The sequence below is a fragment of the Carcharodon carcharias genome, chromosome 7, assembly GCF_017639515.1.
Source record: "Carcharodon carcharias isolate sCarCar2 chromosome 7, sCarCar2.pri, whole genome shotgun sequence".
NCBI classification, from domain to species: domain Eukaryota; kingdom Metazoa; phylum Chordata; class Chondrichthyes; order Lamniformes; family Lamnidae; genus Carcharodon; species Carcharodon carcharias.
Genome location: NC_054473.1, coordinates 156,480,029 through 156,501,957, shown reverse-complemented (window position 1 = coordinate 156,501,957; position 21,929 = coordinate 156,480,029). Strand labels below are relative to the sequence as shown.

At 41.2% G+C, this 21,929-nt stretch overlaps 1 protein-coding gene across 4 annotated transcripts in view; it reads right to left on the bottom strand.

The window, feature by feature from the left end:
* The window catches only part of zfpm1 (zinc finger protein, FOG family member 1), a 233,757-nt gene that overhangs the window by 173,195 nt on the left and 38,633 nt on the right, over positions 1–21,929 (bottom strand). For all 4 annotated transcript variants that reach the window (XM_041190956.1, XM_041190954.1, XM_041190957.1 and 1 more), the window contains one exon: positions 6,354–6,485. In XM_041190956.1, coding sequence (XP_041046890.1) covers positions 6,354–6,471 — 118 coding nt within the window. In that variant the 5' untranslated portion in view covers positions 6,472–6,485. The remainder of the gene's footprint in view (positions 1–6,353; positions 6,486–21,929) is intronic.

Here is a 21,929-nt window from a genome sequence, read left to right as displayed (position 1 = left end):
ATTGAATTCAACAACTTTAGGTCGTGAGCTCCCTCCCCCATCCCCACCCCCTTTCTGTTTCCCCCTTCTTTTTTTTCCAATAAATTATAAAGATTTTCCTTTTCCCACCTATTTCCATTATTAAAAAAATAAAAAAAAAACCCACTAGAGCTATACCTTGAGTGCCCTACCATCCATTCTTAATTAGCACATTCGTTTAGATAATATCACCAACTTTAACTTTAACACCTATGTGTTCTATTGTACTATTGTCGTTGACATCTTTTGATGATCTGCTTCTATCACTGCTTGTTTGTCCCTACAACCACACCAACCCCCTCCACTTCTCTGTCTCTCTATCTCTCCGCCCCCCACACACACACCTTAAACCAGCTTATATTTCAGCTCTTTCCTGGACTCGAACTCAAGTTCTGTCGAAGGGTCATGAGGACTCGAAACGTCAACTCTTTTCTTCTCCGCCGATGCTGCCAGACCAGCTGAGTTTTTCCAGGTAATTCTGTTTTTGTTTTGGATTTCCAGCATCCGCAGTTTTTGTTGTTTTGATAAGGTTTAGTTGTCCAGCACAGGTCTTCAGCGTTACAGCCTTTGATGTCCAGTGCACTCAACTGTTGCAAAATATCATGTGGCATCTATGATGATGGGGACCGTAGGAGAATCATCCAATCAGCACTTCTGACAGTAGATGGTTGCAATGTTTCAGCTTTATCTTTTGCATTCAAGCATTGGCTGCAGCATTACTCAGTATGGGGATGTTCATAGAGTCTCCTCCTGCCATTAGATGCTTAATTGTTCTTCATCATTCATGATTGGATGTAGCAGGGCTACAGAACTTTGACCTGATCTATTGGTTGCAGGATCGCTTAGCTGTAGCATGTTGCTTTCACCATTTGGCACGCATGTAACTCCGTGTGTAGCTTCACCAGGTTGGCACTGATTTTCAGGTAGGCCTGGTACTGTTCTGTTCTTCTACACTCTGCACTAAACCAGGGCTGACCAGCAAGATTGATGGTGATTGAGAAGTGAGGATATACCACGCAATGAGGTTAGTTTGTGGTGGAATACAATTCCTCTGCTAATGACACTCAGTATTTCACAAATCTCCAGCTTTGAGGTAGTAAATCTGTTCTTAATCTATCCATAGTGTTAGCGCCACATGACACAGTAAAGGGTGAAGACAGAGCTTTGACCTCCATGAGGTCTGTGCAGTGGTCATGCCGACCAATACCATTACAGATAGGCTCATTTTAAAATCATAACATGATACAGCTATGACAATTCATTGGAAGAGCTAATTATTCCTTCTCAACTGCTCTTTCTCGATAGCCCTGTAAACTGTCCTCCTTCAAGTATTTATCAAATTCCCTTTTGAAAGTTATTATTGAATCAGCATCCACAACCCTATCAGGAAATGCATTCCCATCATTGCTCACATCCTAATTCTTTTGTCCTCATGTCCTCTTTTGCCAATTACTTCAAAACTTTATCCTCTGGTTCCACACTGCACCGCCACCCCACCAAAAGCCCTCCACCATCCTCCACACATACACTGCAAAGGTTTATCTTTATTTACTCCATGAAATTTCATGATTTTGAACACTTCTATCAAATCTTCCCTTAACCCCCTCTTCGCTATTGACAAGTTGTTTTCATTGCTCTCATCTTGCCACATAACCAAAGTCTTTCATCCCTGATACCATTCTAGTAAATGACCTCTGCATCTTCTCCACAGCCTCTACATCCTTCTAAAGGTGTTGGGCCCAGAATTGACCACAATACTGCAGCTGGGGCAGAAGCAGTGTTTTCTAAAGATTAAGCATTACTCCCTTGCTTCTACACTCTGTCTCTATTTATAAACTATGTATTCCTTCTACCTTTTTAAACAGCTTTTCACCTACCATATGACTACCCGTTTCACCAGTCTGCGAATATCCTCCTCACTACATTTACTAGATTCTAAATGTAGTAATCTAGATGTTTACTACGTTTCCACTTTTGTATCAACTGCAAACTTTAGAAACTGAACTGGACTAGCCATATAAATACTCTGGCTACAAGAGCAGGTCAGAGGCTAGGAATAGTGCGATGAGTAACCCACCTCCTGTCTCCCCAAAGCCTGTCCACCATCTACAAGGCACAAGTCGGGAGTGTGATGGCATACTCCCCACTTGCCTGGATGAGTGCAGCACCTACAACACTCAAGAAGCTTGACACCATCCAGGGCAAAGCACATGTGATTGGCACCACACCCACAAACATTCACTCCCTCCACCACCGAAGCACAGTAGCTGCAGTGTGCACCATCCACAAGATGCACTGAAGGAATTCACCAAGGCTTCTTAGACAGCACCTTCCAAACACACGACCACTACCATCTAGAAGGACAAGGGCAGCAGATAGATGGGAACACCACCACCTGGAAGTTCCCTTCCAAGTCACTCACCATCCTGACATGGAAATATATCTCCGTTTTTTCACTGTCGCTGGGTCAAAATCCTGGAACTCCCTTCATAATAGCACTGTGGGTGTACCGACACCATGGATTGCAGCAGTTCAAGAAGGCAATTCACCACCACCTTCTCAAGGGAAACTAGGGACGAGCAATAAATGCTGGCCCAGCCAGCGAAGCCCACATCCATGAATAAAAAAAATCCTGTATACCCAAGCCTAGGCCAATAATATATGCAAAAAAAAGTGGTCCTAACACTGTCTCCCTTGGGAATACCAGTGCACACTTCCCTCCAGTCCGAAAACTGATCATTCATCATGACACTCTGCTTTTTGTCCCTTATCCAATTTTGTAAACCCACAGCCACTGCCCCTTTAATTCAAGAGCTTAAATTTTCTGTTTGTGACAGGTAGGTTGGTGAAGGTGTGGTCAAGTAGACTATTCCCTCATGTTGGTACTCACCACTTGCCACAATCTCAGTCTGGTTGCTATGCCTTTCAGGACTCAGCCAGCACAGTCAGCAGTGGCACTACCAAGCCACTCTTGGTGATGTTCATTGGTGTCCCCCACCCAAAGCATATTTTGTGCCCTTGTTACTGCCAATGCTTCCTCCAGGGTGATGCTTAACATGGAGGACTACTGATTCATCAGCTGAGGGAGGGAAGTAGGTGGGAATCAGCAAGAGGTTTCCTTGCTGACATTTGACCTGAAGCCAGAGACTTTATGCAGTGCAAATTCAAAGTTAAGGACTCTGAGCGGACTTGGTACAACTGCTCCCCCACTTCTGGTGGGCCTGTCCTGCTGATGGGTCAGGATATAACCAGGGGTTGTGATAGATGAGTCAAGGAAAATGAATAATAGTAAAACTCTCAAAATCATACCTGTGTCAGTCTGTTACTCAAGTTAGATAGCTCTCCCAATTTCAGGGCCATTCTACAGATTTTGGTGAGGGACACTTTGCAGCATCACTTTGGCTGGATGTGCCTTTGTCATGTTTGAATTTGATGCATAAGTCACCAGTGTAGCACGTCCTTTTTTACATTTTTTTTTTTAATAATGACTTGCAACAACCGAGTGGGCTGCCAGGCCATTTCAGAGGGCAGTTAATAGTCAATCCTATTTGTGTGGGACTTGAGATATGTGAAGTTATTCACTTTGGCAGGAAGAATAAAAAAGCAGAGTATTACTTAAATGGAGACAACTGCAGAATTCCGAGGGGCAGGGGGATCTAGGTGTTCTCGTGCATGAGTCACAACAAGTTAATGTGCAGGTACAGCAAGTAATTAACAAGGCTATCCTTTATTACGGGAGGAATTGAACATAAAAGTAGGGAGGTTATGCTTCAGTTATACAGGGCAATGGTGGGACCACATCTCAAATACTGTGCGCAGTTTGGGTCTCCTTATTTAAGGAAGGATGTAAATGCATTGGAGGCGGTTCAAAGGAGGTTTACTAAACTGATACATGGAATGAATAGGTTGTCTTATGAGGAAAGGTTAGACAGACTGGGCTTGTTTCCACTGGAGTTCAGATGAGTGAAGTGTGACTTGATTAAGCGTATAAGATCCTGGACAGTCTCAGCAAGGTGGACGTGGAGAAGGTGTTTCCTCATGTGTTGAGCCAGAACTAGGGGGCACTGTTTTAAATTTAGGGATCGCCCTTTTAGGACAGAGATGAGGAGAAATTTCTTCTCTCAGAGGGTTGTGCGACAACTTAACTCTCTGCCTCAGAAGGTGTGGCAGGTTCATTGAATATTTTTAAGGTGGAGGTAGATCAATTCCATTGCCTAACAAGAACCTAAAGGTTATTGGGGGTAGATGGGAATGTGGAATTCAAAATTCAAAAGGATCAACCACGATCTTATCGAAAGTCAGAGCAGGCTCGAGGGGCCGAATAGCCTACTTCTGCACTTATTTCATATGTTTGTATGTTCATATGTGTATAGGCCAGTGCAGATAAGGATACAGGTTTCCTTCCCTGAAGAACATAGACAATGCCCAATTCGTTTTATCAATACAATTTCCTCAAATAACTCTTCCCATTTGTCAGACATGACTTGCCTCTTACAAATCTGCACCTCACCAAAATGTTCATCATCACCGAATAATTGCTATGGTCGTATAGCCACCATCACATTCCATGTGAAATCAAACATTCACAAATCGATTAAGCTAAAATATCCATAGCACAATTTTATGCTCAGACGGTGTTCCTTATCAACATTATGGTCCAAATCTTCCAATTAGGGTCAGACCCCCTGTTTCTGACCCTGATCAGACAAACCTTCCACCAATTTTTCTGGCCAACCTTCTAATGAGGGATCCTGCAGAAATCACTTAGTGCAGGAAACCTCGGCGGGAGCAGCAGAGAGAAAACATGCACCTTTTTACGGCACTAGCTGCAGTATTCTGTTAAGAGTTTAAACACCCCAAAACTCCTCAGTGCGTTAGTGAATGAGTGTATGAGTGAGTGAATTGGTGAATGTATAGGTGTATAAGTGGGTAAGGGGGTAGGGTGGGTAATTGGGTAGGGTGGTGAGGCTGGTGGGGTTGGAGGGTGTCAGGAGGTGGGGGCTAGTCAGGTCAGGTTGGGGTTGGGAGGAAACAGGAGGTGGGGGCTAGTCAGATGAGGTCAGGGTGTGGGGGTGGAAGTGAGGGGAGTCATGTTGGGTGGTGTGAGAGGGGTGGGAAAGAGTCATGAGGGTTGGGGGTTGTCAATTGTATATTTACCCCAGAGTTACACTAAGCTTTTTCTGTCTAACATTTCTTGGATACCTCTTCAGGTAATAAGTTGGAACTGTCCAAAGTCTCTGACTCTACCTTAAAGTTGGAGACTTTTTTTTTTGGAGGGCCCCAGAGAGCAGGGGAACTGCCCATCAGAAGGACAAACCTCCCGAGCGATTATCACAAAGTTAGCGTGGCACGGCTTCTAAGGGTTCCTGCAGCGCATTTTGGGGGCAATGTCCAGTCTCTGACGATCCAGAGACCAGATCATCTGGACCCATACGCTTCAAACAGAATTTTTAAAATATGTTAAAACTATTAAAGTAATTGGTAGTTTAAAAATGGTTTAGAAACAATGAATATTTAAATAGCTATTCTTTGCAACATCCTTCAGCACACACTCTGCTATGATTTGAAATGATTTGGAGATGGAAACAGCAAATGCTAGAAATACCACTTTCATTTTAGAAACATTCAATTTTTACTGTAAGCATGGCACATCAGATAGATTTATGGATCCCTGAAGAATTTATGTTCAAAACATCAAACTGCTTTACAGACAATAGAAAAAGGTTTGATTTAATGCAGTCAGTGTATTGAAAACTATTAAATCAGAGCATGCAAAATCAATCTGACAATGCACAGCCAACAAGGAAATTTGACCGGAAAGAGAAAAACACAGCCATTTGTTGGTTGTCAGCTATAGGATGCTGTCCAACTGTAGATACTTAAGTATGCCCTTTGCCATATTTGTATCCAAATTATGTTAAATGTTTCTTAGCTTACAGTCCATGTGTTTCTCTTTATCACATCCTAAGACATAAAATACATCATGCACTGCCAATCAATACACTCTACATGTAAGCAGAATTCATAGATTGATTTTGACAAATTAACATGTTTGCAACTAAACAGGCATTTTGGAGGGCAATGTGGAGGAAGTTGTAGGCATGGTGAGAAGGACACTATAGAGGTTGCAGAGATCAGTCTCCAGCAAGGGAGATAGGAGTTGAAAAATCCATTGGTTTACATTTCAAAACTATTATAATTTTTTTTCTGATACTCTATGTAGCATAGGGATATTAAATATTGCAGCATTTTGGATTTCAAGCAGATACTTCTGTGGTCCTGAAGCTCAACTTGTAAGAAATTAGATGAAATTGATAATTATAGCATCAAATTACCTTCGCTATAAAAAGAACTTGATGTATCACAGTCTGCAGATTCATCGTGGCTTGAAGCTATTGCTTCTCTTTCAGACATATTGTTGTCATCAGTTAGATTCTCCTCACCTTCCTCCATTTCATCAACGGAACCTTTAAACAAAAGAAATCCCTTTGATAAATCACAGAGAAAACCCAGAAAACAGCAACTGAGAGATTCCCTTGGTTCAACATTAAATTTCCTCAGTTAACGAACTGATAATGACAACTGGTGATCCATATAAATCAGGTTAAGAAAAATATTATTTTCACAAAAAATATAGTCAGTAATGCCCGATTACAAAATTGACAGCACGGAAGGAAATCACTGAGCACTTCACACCTGTGCTTGTACTAACTTCTCAGCTGAAGATATTTATTAGCAGATTATGTAAACTTGATTAATAGAGGACAACACAACTGAATTTTTGAATGCCAGAATTAGGATTATAAAACAGAGAAAATAATTACAGGTGTTAGATGCTAACAGTTTTGTATGGCAATGTATTTTCTTTGCCAAAGTTATAGAAAATTAACCCCAAAGAAAAAACTCTAAATTTCCTCAACTGTACACTACCTGGTGTGTGACGCCTGGGAAAATTTATCTTCCTCCGTCAGGATAACGTATGTAGAGTCATACATATAACAACCTTCATATCTGATAACTAATTTTGATTAAGATTGCTCTGAATATTTAAAGTTAAGAATATTGATCCTCAATACCACACACCCAGAGCCTTGGACAGAGCAAATGAGGAGTTACTGAGCTTGAAGCTGCACAGATTTTGCTGGGCATTTATCATAGAAGCACAGGCTGGTTACAGGAGGTGATCATTTGGCCTGTTGAGCCCATGTCGACTCTTTGCAAGAGCAATTTAGCTGGGCCCATTCCCTAGTCCTTTCCCTGTAACCATGCAAACATTTTTCCCTTCAGGTGCTTACCCAATTCCATTTTTGGGAGCCATTATTTCTTAATTTAAACAAATTTGATCATTATTTACTATAGATAAAAACAAAAAAACTGCGGATGCTGGAAATCCAAAACAAAAACAAAAACAGAATTACCTGGAAAAACTCAGCAGGTCTGGCAGCATCGGCGGAGAAGAAAAGAGTTGACGTTTTGAGTCCTCATGACCCTTCGACAGAACTATAGTTTATAAATTATATATAGAACTATATATTTACTATAGTTGCAGAAATGCTCTTACCACTCTTATTAGGGCACAATGCTGTATTTGGTTCAAAACCAGAAATACATCATTCAAAGGACGCAATGCAAAACACAGAAGTCAAGTTTCCCTTGTCATTATAGCAAAACTGATCATCAAAATTTGCCAATTCACAGTTGAAAACATTTGATATATGTTTAAAAATTCTCATTACTTCAAAATGTGATTTGGTAGATCTATTTTGCAATCAACAGGAAGGCTGCTGTGAGAGATGAGGAGAAAAGCAGTACTTGATACTGGTCAGCTTTGTGCGGTTTCCCGATTAAAAAGCTGCTTTAACAGATATATTCCTGTCGTCATAGGGAAAAAAAAAGTTTTATTCCAAGATTGCTGCCATTTTTCATGGGTGTGCACAATGAGTGTTATCATGCTGTTTGACCAATGGTGCCATCACATCAAATCCTGACCCTGTTCACATCCAATGTTCATAAATATGCACTTCCCAGCAGAAGTCATAGGTAGCAATTAAAAACAAAAAACATAAATGACTCCATTACTACTTTCTTTGCCCGACAGGGTAATCATAGCAGCCCTACTTTCACCTTGACTCATGATCCAGAAAATGACACCTTGTAGGTTCTTGACTTGTATGGCACAGTTTCACATTAGGCGTTTCCAATATTTGAACACAAGGACTGCAGGATCATGCATTTTTAAAGATTAAAAAATGCAACATTATTACATATTTAACTCATCAAACAATAAAATTATTGCCGCTATTTCAACACATTTGTTCTTTGGGTATAAAACTAATGGACATATTGCGCAAAGTGAGGAACACGGAATCCTTGGCTAGGTCCCACAACGGAACATGTAATCTCAGGACAATTTACTGCATTGACTTTATTTCATACAGCAGAAATGTTATTTCTTCTTAACATTAGTATACCAACAACACTGGACATGTTACTCCCATTTATTTTGGTGATAATCAGCATGATTTCAAAATCATGTTCCTCCTGCCATAAACTTAAGCTAAACTAAATCTTTACTGCCTATATCCTAACTCATGCCAAGTCCCGTTCAGTTATCCCCGTGCTTACTGATCTACACTGGCTCTCATTTAAGAATTTCAATTTTCAAACACTCATCCTTATTTTCAAATGCCTCCAAAACCCTGCAACCTTTTTCAGCTCTATGAGCCTCCGAGATATCCGCACATATCCAATTCTAGCCTTTTGTGCATCCTTGATTTTAATCATTCCACCATTAGCACTGTGCTTTCAGCTACTGAGGCTCTGAAACTTCCTCCTTACATTTCTCTGCCTCTGTATTTCTCTTTCCTTTTTTAAGGCACTGTTTAAAACCTACCCCTTTAACCAAGCTTTTGCTCAACTGCCCTAATATCCATTTTTATGGTTCAGTGTCAAATTTTGTTTGATAAAGCCCTTGTGAAGTGTCTTGGAATATGTTACTGCATTAAAGATGATATATAAATGCATGTTGTTGTTGCTTAGCTACAACCCAAGTAACACTTTTTTAAAAAATGCTTTATATGTTGAGAATGCATCGGGAGACGAAGGATAAGATTATCAACGACAAGAAGGTTGACACGGTAACAAATAAGCAAAGTCACAGCTGACTGATACACACGCACCACATACAACTTGTTCTTTGCTCTTCACATATTGTTGAATTAATATAAAAATATGGTTAAATATGGGTTTGCATGGAACTGTACATTTCTACAGTGATGCAGATTACGAACTGGTTCACTGAATCAATGCCACTTGTAGGAGTTAAAATGTTGCTGATTGTTGGACACTTAGATGATTGCTCATCCATTCTGCCATGCTGGTTGAGACTTAATGTTTTAAGTGGCATATTAATTATTTTTTAATAGGAAGTGAATATCAATTTCTCAAGTAATGCCACCTCGACAAAACATTAGGAAATAGTACAAAAATATTTGAACAGAAATCCAGTTTGCTAGCCTGGCTTGCTGCACAGTAAAATTTTTACTATTTTACATGAGATGATACAACAATGGTTTCATTAGACTTTGAATTCCAGATTTTTATTGAATTCAAGTCTCACCATCTGCTGTGGTGGGATCTGAACCCGGGTCTCCAGAGAATTACCCTGGGTCTCTGGAATTCTAGTCCAGTGACCATACCACTACTTGATCAGAACAGTTACCTGTTTGACATTAGTCGATTTATCCATGCATTGCTACCTTCAGATAGATTGTTTGATCATAAATTGCAATTTAACAGCACTGAGGAAAACAAAACTTTTAGGGCAAGATGTTTACAGAAAAAGCACTGATTTCAAAGGAATTCCATATATAGACTCAAAGTTGCATTACATTTTTAAAATCAGAGATAAAAACTGACCAAGACATAGAAATACAAGCAATTTATGTAGAGTTAAGGATCAAACTTCTCACACTTAAGAGGTGGTATTACATGCATGGAACATAAAATGTGTCAGTTTAACTTGGAACTTTAAAAATTGGAGCACAAGAGGCCATCATGCAAGTCATTGTGCTTGGGCTAGTCTGAGTTCTTCAACTGCAGCCATAGGCCCCATTGAGTTTGGAGACAGAGAGGGAAAGGGGCTGATTGTTTTGCATTTCGGGAACCTGTAAGAACACTGTTTCCTCAGGTCCTGCCAAATTTTACAGGCCCGCTTTATCCGAATTAAAATTAAAATGAAGATTAAATTTGAGGCACGCAGCCTCATTATAATATTTAAATGAACAATCTGCCCCTTATCCCAACTCCATTGAGACCAGAAATGGTGGCTCAAAGTTGGGTTTGATATTTTGAATTTTTTTTGTGTCCCATCCAAACAAAACCCACCCATTTTTTTTGAGGGGGGTGAGTGGGTAAAAGGCGGGGGGGGCAGGGTGTGTGTGTGTGTGTGTGTGTGTGTGTGTGGAGGAGATTAAAATTATCCCCATCCACTCTAATCTCATATTCTATCTTACTTATGTCATTCCTTTCAGAACACTTATTCAAATCAATTTCAATTACATTATGTCTGCTTAGATAACTTGTGGGAAACATTTAATATTCTAACGTAAAGAAAAACGGTGAACTAGCTCCTGTGCTTTTCTAGTGATGATGTTCAATCTATGCCTCTTGTGACTGATTCATCAACTAGTAAAATAACCCTTCACTGTTTAATTTCGCTGTTTCAGTAAAACAAAACAAATTTTTGACCTGATCATAATTAAAAATTTCTGTGGGTACTGAACATTCATTCCCTTGACCACCGATACACAGTGGCAGCAGTGTGTACCATCTACAAGGTGCACCACAGGAAGGCAGTAAAACTCCTTCAACAGCACTTCCCAAATCTGTGACTTCTGCCACCTAGAATAACAAGGGCAGCAGATGCTGGGAATGCCACTTCTTTCAAGTCACGCAGCGCCCTGACTTGGAAATACATCACTGTCACTGGGTCAAAATCCTGGAACTCCCTTCCTCATAGCACTGTGGTTGGTCTTAGACACATGGGTTGCAGTGGTTCAAGTCAGCGGCTCACCACCACCTGCTCAAGGGCAATTAGGGATAGAGAATAAATGCTGATATTGCCGGTAACACTCACATCCCAAGAACATTTTTAGAAATGTTTTTAAAAGGATGAAGGGAATAGATTCTATCTTGTTAGATAGATTACTTGAAATAGATAGGGATAAAAGGAACAGGTAGTGTGGCTGGATTTTACAGTCAGCGGTGAAGAACTATGCTCGTTATTGGTCATACTTACAGCTGCCTACAGAATTTGAGGGCTTCTGAATGGTCACCAAATGGTATTTAGAGACCTTTTCAGCAGAGCACCCTCTAAGTCATGTGTGAGCAGAGCTTGCAATTGCATGCATCAACCACCAGATCAACCCTGACTGAGGAACAGAGTCTAAACCAGGAAATCTAAAATAGAATATTTAACGCAGTGTAAAATCATGTATAGAAAGCAAAATAAAGGAAGGGAAAGAAATGTGGGATTGGGAGAGAGAGAGCGAGAGATAAGAGAGCAGAAAGAAAACATAAAAATGGTTATTTTAAAATTTCCTACTATAATTATATTCTGGAAGTGAGACTCCATACTTATAAAATTATGTTTTCTGGCCCAGAGAAGTTGTTTGGCAGTAATTAAGGCTTATCACACCATTAAAAATTTACCTACAATTGAATGAACAAAATCAAGCCCTTTCTGGTGTGATCAGTAGGAATCTAGTGTGTAAGTAGAGCAATTTCATGGTCTTATCTGGATCTCAATATCCAGTCTAATAGAGAATTACCAGTGTAATGCAGTTTGTGGAGGAACAGCAGAAACTGAACAGCAAAGTTTGGGTTTCAGCATTTAACTGCACAGCTGTAGACTCAGGAAGCTTGCATCCAATTTATTCCATAGTTACACAGCAAGTGCTGATAGCCTCACTTTCATACTTATGCAAAATACAGGCTATTAATAAAGGTTTAAGTACTTCTAGAGTATTTTTTCACAGAATTATTGCTTTTTTTGAACCAGTTTTTCCAAGGAGGTAGGGAGACCTTCACTGCAGTCCATCAAAAGGGAGATGCACAAGCAGAAGACATTTCAATGTGTGATAGATTGTAGAGTAGCTGTAAATAGGAATATCCATAAGTGGTCTTAGCATGGTCTTTAAAATCTTGCATGATTGAAGGAGAGGTTGGAGAGAAATTCCTAAATTGATACTGTGTAGATGTCTGGATGGGACAGACTCCATGTGTTTGATGCTCTATTCCCATTTTTCTTTTCAAATATTCATGCATAGTCAGCTTAATAGATACACTCAGTCTTGGAATTGGTTTGAATCCACCACCTGCTGACACACAAGTGAGGCTCACACTAACTGGAAAAAGCTGGCATCTACAAAGTGTATAACGTATAGTGGCATCAATCTACAAATTATAATGCAGAATGTACACAGTTATCATGTCTGTGGGAGAAACGTATTTCATAAAACATTTTAAAAGCCCTAATCAGGTACATATGACTTGGCTAACTTTTCTGAATTCAACAAAAAAAAAATCCCTAGTTTTCAGCATGCCCAGATACTGGATCACAAACAGTACTTGTTACGCTGATGTTGGATCTAGAACAAACAACCAAGAAGTCAGCAAGAAATGTGCTTACAACAAAGATTTATGGGAGCAGGGAAAATTACTTACACACGTTGGAGGCTCCACAAATATCCCCTTCCTCAATGATGGGGGAACCCAGAACATCAGTGCAAAAGATAAGGCTGAAGCATTTGCTACAATCTTCAGCCAGAAGTGCTGAGTGGATGATCCATCTCGGCCTCCTCTGGAGGTCCCCAGCACCACAGATGCCAGTCTTCAGCCAATTCAATTCATGCCTCATGATATCAAGAAATGGCTGAAGGTACTGGATAGTTTAAAGGCTATAAGCCCTAACAACATTCTGGCAATAGTGCTGAAGACTTGTGCTCCAGAACTTGCCACAACCCTAGCCAAGCTGTTTCAGTACAGCTACACCACTGGCATCTACCTAGCTTTGTGGAAAATTACCCAGGTACATCCTGTACACAAAAAGCAGACAAATCCAACTCAGTGAATTGCCGCCCCATCAGTCTACTCTCCATCATCAATAAATTAATGGAAGGGATCATCAACAGTGCTTTCAAGCGGCATTTGCTTAACAATAACCTGCTCACTGATGCCCAGTTTGGGTTCCGCCAGGGCCACTCAGCTCCTGACCTCACAACAGCCTTGATTCAAACATGGACAAAAGAGTTGAACTCCCAAGGTGAGGCGAGAGTGACTGCCCTCGACATCAAGGCAGCATTTGACCAAGTGTGACATTAAGGAGCCTGAGTAAAACTGGAGTCAATGGGAATCAGGGGGAAAACTCTCCACTGGTTGAGTCATAACTAGCAAAAAGGAAGATGGTTGTGGTTGCTGGAGGTCAGTCATCTCAGCTCCAGGACATCACTACAAGGGTTCCTCAGGGTAGTGTCCTAGGCTCAACTACTTTCAGCTGCTTCATTAATGACCTTCCTTCCATAAGGTCAGAGTAGGGGTGTTCGCTGATGATTTCACAATGTTCAGCACCATTTGCGACTCCTCAGATACTGAAGCTGTCCATGTCCAAACGCAGCAAGACCTGGACAATATCCAGGCTTGGGCTGATAACTGGCAAGTAACTTTCGCACCATGCAAGTGCTAGGCAATGACCATCTCCACAAGAGAGAATCATTGATGTTCAATGGCATTACCATCACTGAATTCCCCATTATCAACATCCTGGGGGTTACCATTGACCAGAAACTGAACTGAACTAGCCATATAAATACTGTGGCTACAAGAGCAGGTCAGAGGCTAGGTATCTTATGACGAGTAACTCACCTCCTGACTCCCCAAAGCCTGTCCACTATCTACCAGGCACAAGTCAGGAGTGCGATGGAATACCCTGGATACTGTCTGGATGAGCGCAGCCCTCACAACACTCAAGAAGCTTGACACAATCCAGGACAAAGCAGCCCGTTTGACTGGCACCACATACGCAAACATTCACTCACTCCACCACCAAAGCACAGCAGCAATTGAGCGTACCACTACAGATGCACTGCAGGAATTCACCAAGATTCCTGAGACAGTACCTTCCAAATCCATGATTGCTACCATCTAGAAGGACAAGGGCAGCAGATACATGGGAACACCACCAACCTGGAAGTTCCCCTCTAAGTCACTCACCATCCTGACTTAGAAATATATCACCGTTCCTTCACTGTCGCTGGGTCAAAATCTTGGAACTCCCCTCCTAACAGCACTGTGGGTGTATCTACAACACATGGACTGTAGCGGTTCAAGAAGGCAGCTTACCGCCACCTTCTCAAGGGCAACTAGGGATGAGCAATAAATGCTGGCCAAGCCAGCGATGCTCACATCCGGTGAATGAATGAAAAAAATATTCAAGGCAGTCAAACAGAAAATAAAACTGACAAAAAACATGTAAAGGCACTGTTTCAGAGCATCAGAATGTGTAATAAACTGATACATACTTCAATATAGAGTAATAACAATAACATACATTTATGGAGTGCCTTTAAATCAGAAAAACATCGCAAGGTGTTTCACAAATTCATATGTCTAAATAAGGAGTCTAAATCAAAGTACAGGTAGGGATATTAGGAAATGGCAGCCAAACACTTGGTCAAAGAGGTGAGCTTTCAGGAGGGTCTGAAAGATGGAAAAGAGGTAGAGAGATATATGGGTTTAGAGAAAATTTCAGAATGTGGGGCCTAAGTAGGGAAAAGGGCAAGGTGGGAAATGCATGAGGGTCAGAATCAATGGACAGAGAGTTTGAAGAAAGGGTATAATGGTGCAGGTGGTCACACAGGTACAGAGGGACCAGAATTAACACACAAGGATGAGAATTTTACATGGCACTCGGGAGAAGGAAGCTAATGTAGATCAACAACGACAAAAGCGATGGACAAATGGGACTTGGTATAGGATAGGATATGGGCAACAGAGTTTTGAATGAGCAAGTTTGCTCAGAGGTTTCGTAGTGGGAGGCAAAGCAAAGCAACACTGGAACAGTTAAGTCTGAAGATGGAAGCATGACCGAAGGTGTCTACAACAAATGGGCTGAGGTAGGGGAAGAGGCATAGGATCTGTGGTCAATGGGGCAATATTTATTACAGAAAGGTATGAAGATAAACTTCAAAGTCCTATTCAACCTCAAGCTGAGCTGGCCTTGTATCCTCCCCATCATAAAGATTATCTACTCCCATCTCTAAGCCCTTACCTCTGCCTCTACCACTCCATTTCTCACTAGCCCATTCCACTCACTTTGTGTTGCCAAACTGCATGTCCAAAGTCCAGTCTTGGATGAACTGCATATTCCTTGAGCTAAAAATTTATTATTTTTATTTATTATTCGTTCAAGGGATGTGGGTGTCGCTGGCCAGGCCAACATTTATTACCCATCCTTAGTTGCCCTAATTCAGAGGGCATTTAGGAGCCAACCACATCGCAGTGGGACTAGTCACATGTAGGCCAGACAAGGTAAGGAAAGCAGATAGAATGAAATTCAAATTTAGAAGTCTAAAATATAAAGTGGGAACAACCAGTGCTGAAGCAATTCTATCTCAAAAAGGAATGTAAATGTGTATTTTGTGAGCATGGTCAATGAAATTAAACTTTAATATGCATTCATAGGAAACGGTTACAGATTTTATTGCAGAAAGGTTTTCCTCCAAATACACGTCTAAACTGTACAAACTGTGCTTTTACTTCAATAAAATCAATCAGAACATGTAATGGAGTTCAGCCTCAATGCTTGAAAGTTCCCAAGACAAGGCTAGTTTATTCTGTACCAGTACTAGAATACATTGTATAACCCAGGTGCTTAACAACACTATAGAAGTCCAAGGCACATGTATCAAAGGAAGACATCCCGAGAAACTTCATAAACGCAATGGCCAATATTGAATTTCAGCCAAACCAAAGCTGAGAGGGGGAGAAGCAGGGCCATGGGTGGGGGTGGGCTGTAAAGGATGCCCCACCAACAATGGCAGGGGGACAGGGGAGGAGCCTACCCCACAAACGGTAGCTTGTGGTGGTGGTGGTGTGGGGGGGGAGTGAAGGAGACCCACCTCCAACGAGGGTGCAAGAGGAAGAGACCTCCCCCTAAACGAGGTTGGGAGGGGTGGGGAAGAGAACCTCCCTCCCGAACAATCGACGAGGGCAGGAGGGGCAGAAGACCCACCCCCACCCTCGAGGACAGGGGGTAAGAAAATTCACCCCCCCCCACCTAGGACAGGGAGGAGACAACGACAACCCCAGAGCTCCCCACACAACAAGGACAGGGGGGAAGGGAGGCCACTCCCCCAACAAGGACTTGGGAGGGGGGGGGCACACCCTAATGAAGACATTGGTGGGGGGGGGGGGTCTCTCCAACGAGGACATGGTGGAGTGGAAAGAGGAGACCACACAATCGACCCAAAAAGGGCAGGAGGGGATGGTGACCCCACCATCCCATAAGGGTGGGGTGGGGAAGAGGCCCCACCCATCCCACAATGGCAGTGTAGGGAGGCGACCAACCCCACGTTCCACAAGTGTGGGATGGGGAGGAGACCCCCCTTCCCCATCCCACAAAGGCTGTGGGGAGAAGCCTCCTCCCAATAAGCACAGATGGGGGGAGTCCCCTATGAGGGTGGAGGGGAGGAGACCTCCCCAACAATGGGAGTGGGGGGGAGGCACACCCTAACGAAGACATTGGGGGGGGTGTCTCTCCAACGAGGACATGGTGGAGTGGAAAGAGGAGAGACCACACAATCGACCCAAAAAGGGCAGGTGGGGATGGTGACCCCACCATCCCATAAGGGTGGGGTGGGGAAGACACCCCGCCCATCCCACAATGGCAGTGTAGGGAGGCGACCAACCCCACGTTCCACAAGTGTGGGATGGGGAGGAGACCCCCCTTCCCCATCCCACAAAGGCTGTGGGGAGAAGCCCCCTCCCAATAAGCACAGGTGGGGGGAGTCTCCTATGAGGGTGGAGGGGAGGACACCTCCCCAACAATGGGGGTGGGGGCCTTCAAACAAGGGCATGGGGCCCCAACGAGGGACAGTTGCAAAATTTTTCAGGAGGGACTTAGCACCTGAACGTATTTGGTCAATATTGGAGCCAAGGAACTAACTAATTTGTCAGAGGAATAATGCAGGATTCTTGAGGGATATAGAGTTGGAGGGGGTTACCAAGGTAGAGGGGAAAGGCTTCAAATAGGAGCATGAGAATTTAAAACCTACTCTTGATTAGCATCCATATGCATGATGAGTGAGCTCGATGGTGTGTACCATGATGCAGGCTATGATACATAAAGCAGCGCTTTGGGCGAGTTCAAGCTTCTGCAGAATGGAGCATTGGAGGCAGCCAGGTGATCATTGGAAGAATCAAGCCAGGAAATGACAAGCACAGATGAGAAATTCAACAGTTGATATGCTGAATGATGGGGCAGAGAACAACTATGATACTGAGGTAGGAGAACATGATATTTGTGATGGGGAATGGAGCTTGGGGAAAAATGGGCATGGATTTAGAAGCCACCAACCTGTTTGAGGATATGGAAGTGAGGGAGATTGAAAAAGGGTTGATAACTTTCAAGGACACAAGGTTGAGAGTTTTATTTAAATAAAGGTGATGATGATGACAGACTTGAAAGTGAAGGGGACAGCATCATTTGAGAGTTTACAATGTCAGATGGCATAGGGGATTGGAAAGGAAGTTGTTTCATAGCCAGTTTAGTGGGAATAGGGTTAAAAGAGCAAGCGAGGGGAACCTCATGGGCAGCAGGCACTCAGGGAGCATAAAGGGAGATAGGAATAGGAGACGGAACTAACGTAGAATGCAGGTTGAGAGATATAGTGGGGTGGAGGGAAGGTGGTGATGTGACAGAAGCAGCCAAATGGTCAAGGCAGCTCACACTTCTTGTTGAAGACGAGGGTGGAGGGCGCATGAGAAAGGATTTAAGGAGCTTATGGTGGAGAAAACAGGCCAAAGATTATCTTGGATATTAAACACAGGAGAGTAGGGCCCGATAATGCTTGTTGTGATCCCACCAGCTCTGATGATAAATGTCTAAATATATGCAAAATATACATGAGGAGAAAACAAAATCATATTTAACCTAGATTTATTGTGAATTGAACATCCACCTGTAGTTTATTGAAACATATGCTAAATATGAAAACAATCTAATGTCCTATGTATTAGCAATTTCATCATGCTTTAGAACAAATAAACAGTTCAAGACAATAGTTTGAGTTATTGCTTTACACTTCTTGAAAACCCACATATTCCATCAGTCACCAATAGAGAGTTGTTCAACGGACATAATGTGTTTCCAGTATTATTGTGCCAAGTCAATGCACTGGTATTTATCTGCATTAAACTCAGCCATTAATGATCATATGATTTGATCTCATTGCATATAATTTTTTGATCTAATTTTACTCAGATTGCTATATAAATATCAAAACAGTCTGCTCCACTCGCAACATATGCAGCGTTAGCATAATCTCTGTCATGAAGTGAATCCATCCTGCTCTTCTGTGACATCCTGGTCCAGGAAGGCTTGTACAATGCCTCCGAGGTGATGCCTAGTAATTCATTTTCCACTGTCTGACAGATTACAACACAGAAACTAAAATTTACCATACATCAACAAAATGACTGGATCAAACATTAAAAAATTGTACTCATCAGCACAAGTTATTTCACTGTCTCAAAACTAAAATTCTACAGCTGAGCATGAACATGTCAAATTCCAGATGTATACTGAAGACACATAGCTCTACCTTATCATCACCTCTCTTGATCCCTCCATTGCCTCTGATCTGTCATGCTTCTTGTTTGGCAACCAGAAATGAATGAGCAAAAATGCACTCCAATTAAATGCTGACAAGACCAAATCCATTGGATATTGGCCCATACCATAAACTCCATTTCGTAGCTACCAATTCCAATATCTGCCTGTGTGACTGAGGCTGAACCAGGCTATTCACAATCTCGGGTCCAACCCTATATCCAATCCACCACCAAGACTGTACTGAGCAATAATCACCTGTCTCAATACCTACTTCAACTCATCTGTTGCTAAAACCATCATCCATGTTTTTGTTACCTCCAGGCTCAACTATTCTAATGTTCTCCTTGCTGGTCTCTCATCTTCCCCATTTTGCTCATTTGAGCTAATCCAAAACTGTGCTGCCCACCTGTTGACTCATTTTGCCTTGTCCCTTTCTCTCATTGAATCACATTAGTTCCTGGTCTAGCAATGCCTCAAATTCTAAAATCCTCATCCTTATTCTTTAAATTATTCCATTGCCTTGCAACAACCTATATCTGTAACCTCTTTCAGTCCTACAACTTTCTAAGCGCTCTCCAATCATGGTGTCTCATGCATCCCTGACTTCCTTTGCCCCTCCACTGGTGGCCATGCCTTCAGTTGTCATGACTCGAAACGCTGAATTTCCTTCCAGAAACCTCTCCACCTCACTCTCTCTCTTCCTTAAAACACTTCCTAAAACCTCTCTCTATGACTAAGTTTTTGATCACTTGATAATAACTCATGTAGCTCACTGTCAAATTCTGTCTGATAATGCTTCTGTGAAGCATTTTGGGATGTTTTACTATGTTAAACTATATAAATGAGAGTTATTGTTGCTGTTTTAGAAGAATCAAAAAGAGGTCTGCTGTTGATTAATTCTCAGAGGTCTCACAAAAAATAGCTTGTCCTAAGAGTAGCTTACTCACACGTGACAATAACATTCGTGTGCATCAATGTTTGATTCAAATAAATACAGCTGAATAATGATAAAAACAGGGGAATCTACAGAAATGTAAGTGAATTGGAAGGCTATATTGGAATCCAATGTCTAGCTCAAATTTTTGCTCAAGATCTGCAGCTCAATGCATCCAGATCAAGGTCATTCAACCTATCCTTTCTCATCAATCCAAAAGAAGGCAATTGAGACTAAAAGTACAATAATTTGAGTTTAAGGGCATGGCAAATAAAAAACTTCCCAGTTCTCAAAGCTATTATATATATATATATATATATATATATACACACACACACACACACACGCACAGTGCATTGTTACTAATCCTTTAATTTGTAAAATACATGGTTATTATATCCTTTTCTCTGCTACATTTTTTGGCTTATCTTTTTGGAATTCCAACTGAACCACAAAAATAACTTTTAAGTGTTTAAGAGAAAGAATACATTATAACAGCAATATGGTCTTGATTTTCAATTCCTTCGCCCTATTACCATTACATTTACACAATGCTTCTGCCAAAAGGGTAGTCATTTCATCATTCTATTGGTACAGTACACTACTTTGTAAAAACCACTCATCCATATGCTTCTTCTGCATCAAGAGTAGTAGTCACTTAGAATATTATTAGCATCAGCACTTTTTGCTCTTCCTGTGGTAGCAGGAATGTCTGGGGCACTTTACCTCTATGCCGTCATATATCAACTAACTCATGCTGAATGTCCAATCATGGGATGGATCCCTGTCAAATTCAAAATGTTCCATAAGATCAGGTGCAAAATCAGTCTTTGAATGGGAGGCAAATTCTTATCACACAAATATGAAGACATAACTTTAAAGGAGAAAATTAAATAAAACATCTAAGTTTAAACACTGAATAAACATGGAGCATATTTTTCCAAGAAACTGCCAAGTGAACTTGATCTTCTAAGGATTCAGAATATTTTTGCACATTCATGAATTTTCTGTTACTTCAATAATTTGTTGCCTTTAGCTCAACAGTGACTGTAGGCATATATATTTACAGCAAGAGAACAAAACAGCTAGTAATCTGTACATAGCGCAAAACAATATCCATGAATAAAGAGGCTCCAAGCAAGAGAAGGTAATTTTTCTAATTCTGTTAATTTCAGCTTGACTGCAATTAAAAGAATTCCTGATAATATTCTGAAACAATTGGCGGCTGATAAAGAGCCATCCCATGTAAATGAAATAGCAATACGCTCATCTCTGCTTGCACAGCTTCACAGCTCCGTGTTTCCCAGATAAAATTAAGCCAGCACTTAAGACTGATTTGACTAGTGGCATCATTTCTGCGGATTGCTGGAAGCCTTGCTTGGTTATCAAGTCAAACAGGCACAGCCAAGCAGTCTGATCTTTCTATTCTTCATTAAGCAAATACGCAGGAATGGAAATGAAAACATAATAGCTATTTGATTTCCATCAAGATATTTTGCATATTGGTTCAGGACTGATAGTGGAATTTCATCAACTCTTTTCATGCTTTAAAAAAAATTGCATCACTGAGCTGAGGCGTCTGCAGATTTCTTTGCAACACAAGATGGGAGTTTTTTTTTGCAAAAAAAGGACAACTTAATGATAAAATGTCCTTTCTATAATACCTCCCAAAAACTCATAATTTAAGGTCAATGTAATCACAGTTCAAAAATAAAGCCTTTTAGGATCATCAATGGAATTAGTCTAAATGAACAATTCCAAGAGAAATAGAAATATTTTTAAAGGAAACATTGGAAAAATGTGCCCATGACCAGTTGTAAAAGCTCCTTTTAAAAAGCAGGTCATTAATGCACAAGAATTATAACTCCTCCTAGACAAAAACTGTGTACACTTAATTACCCTCCAAAAATTAACAAAACCAAAACTTGCAAAATATTTAAAAAATAAAAATGTGAGCTTAGTCTGACAGTTAAATAGTAGCCATTTGTCAAGTTTGTACACTAGTAAAAGCAAAAAAAAACACAATTGCTCAATTTGTGAAGTGGTCACATCTCTATCATAGCAGTTCCAATTCAGACTTGCAGT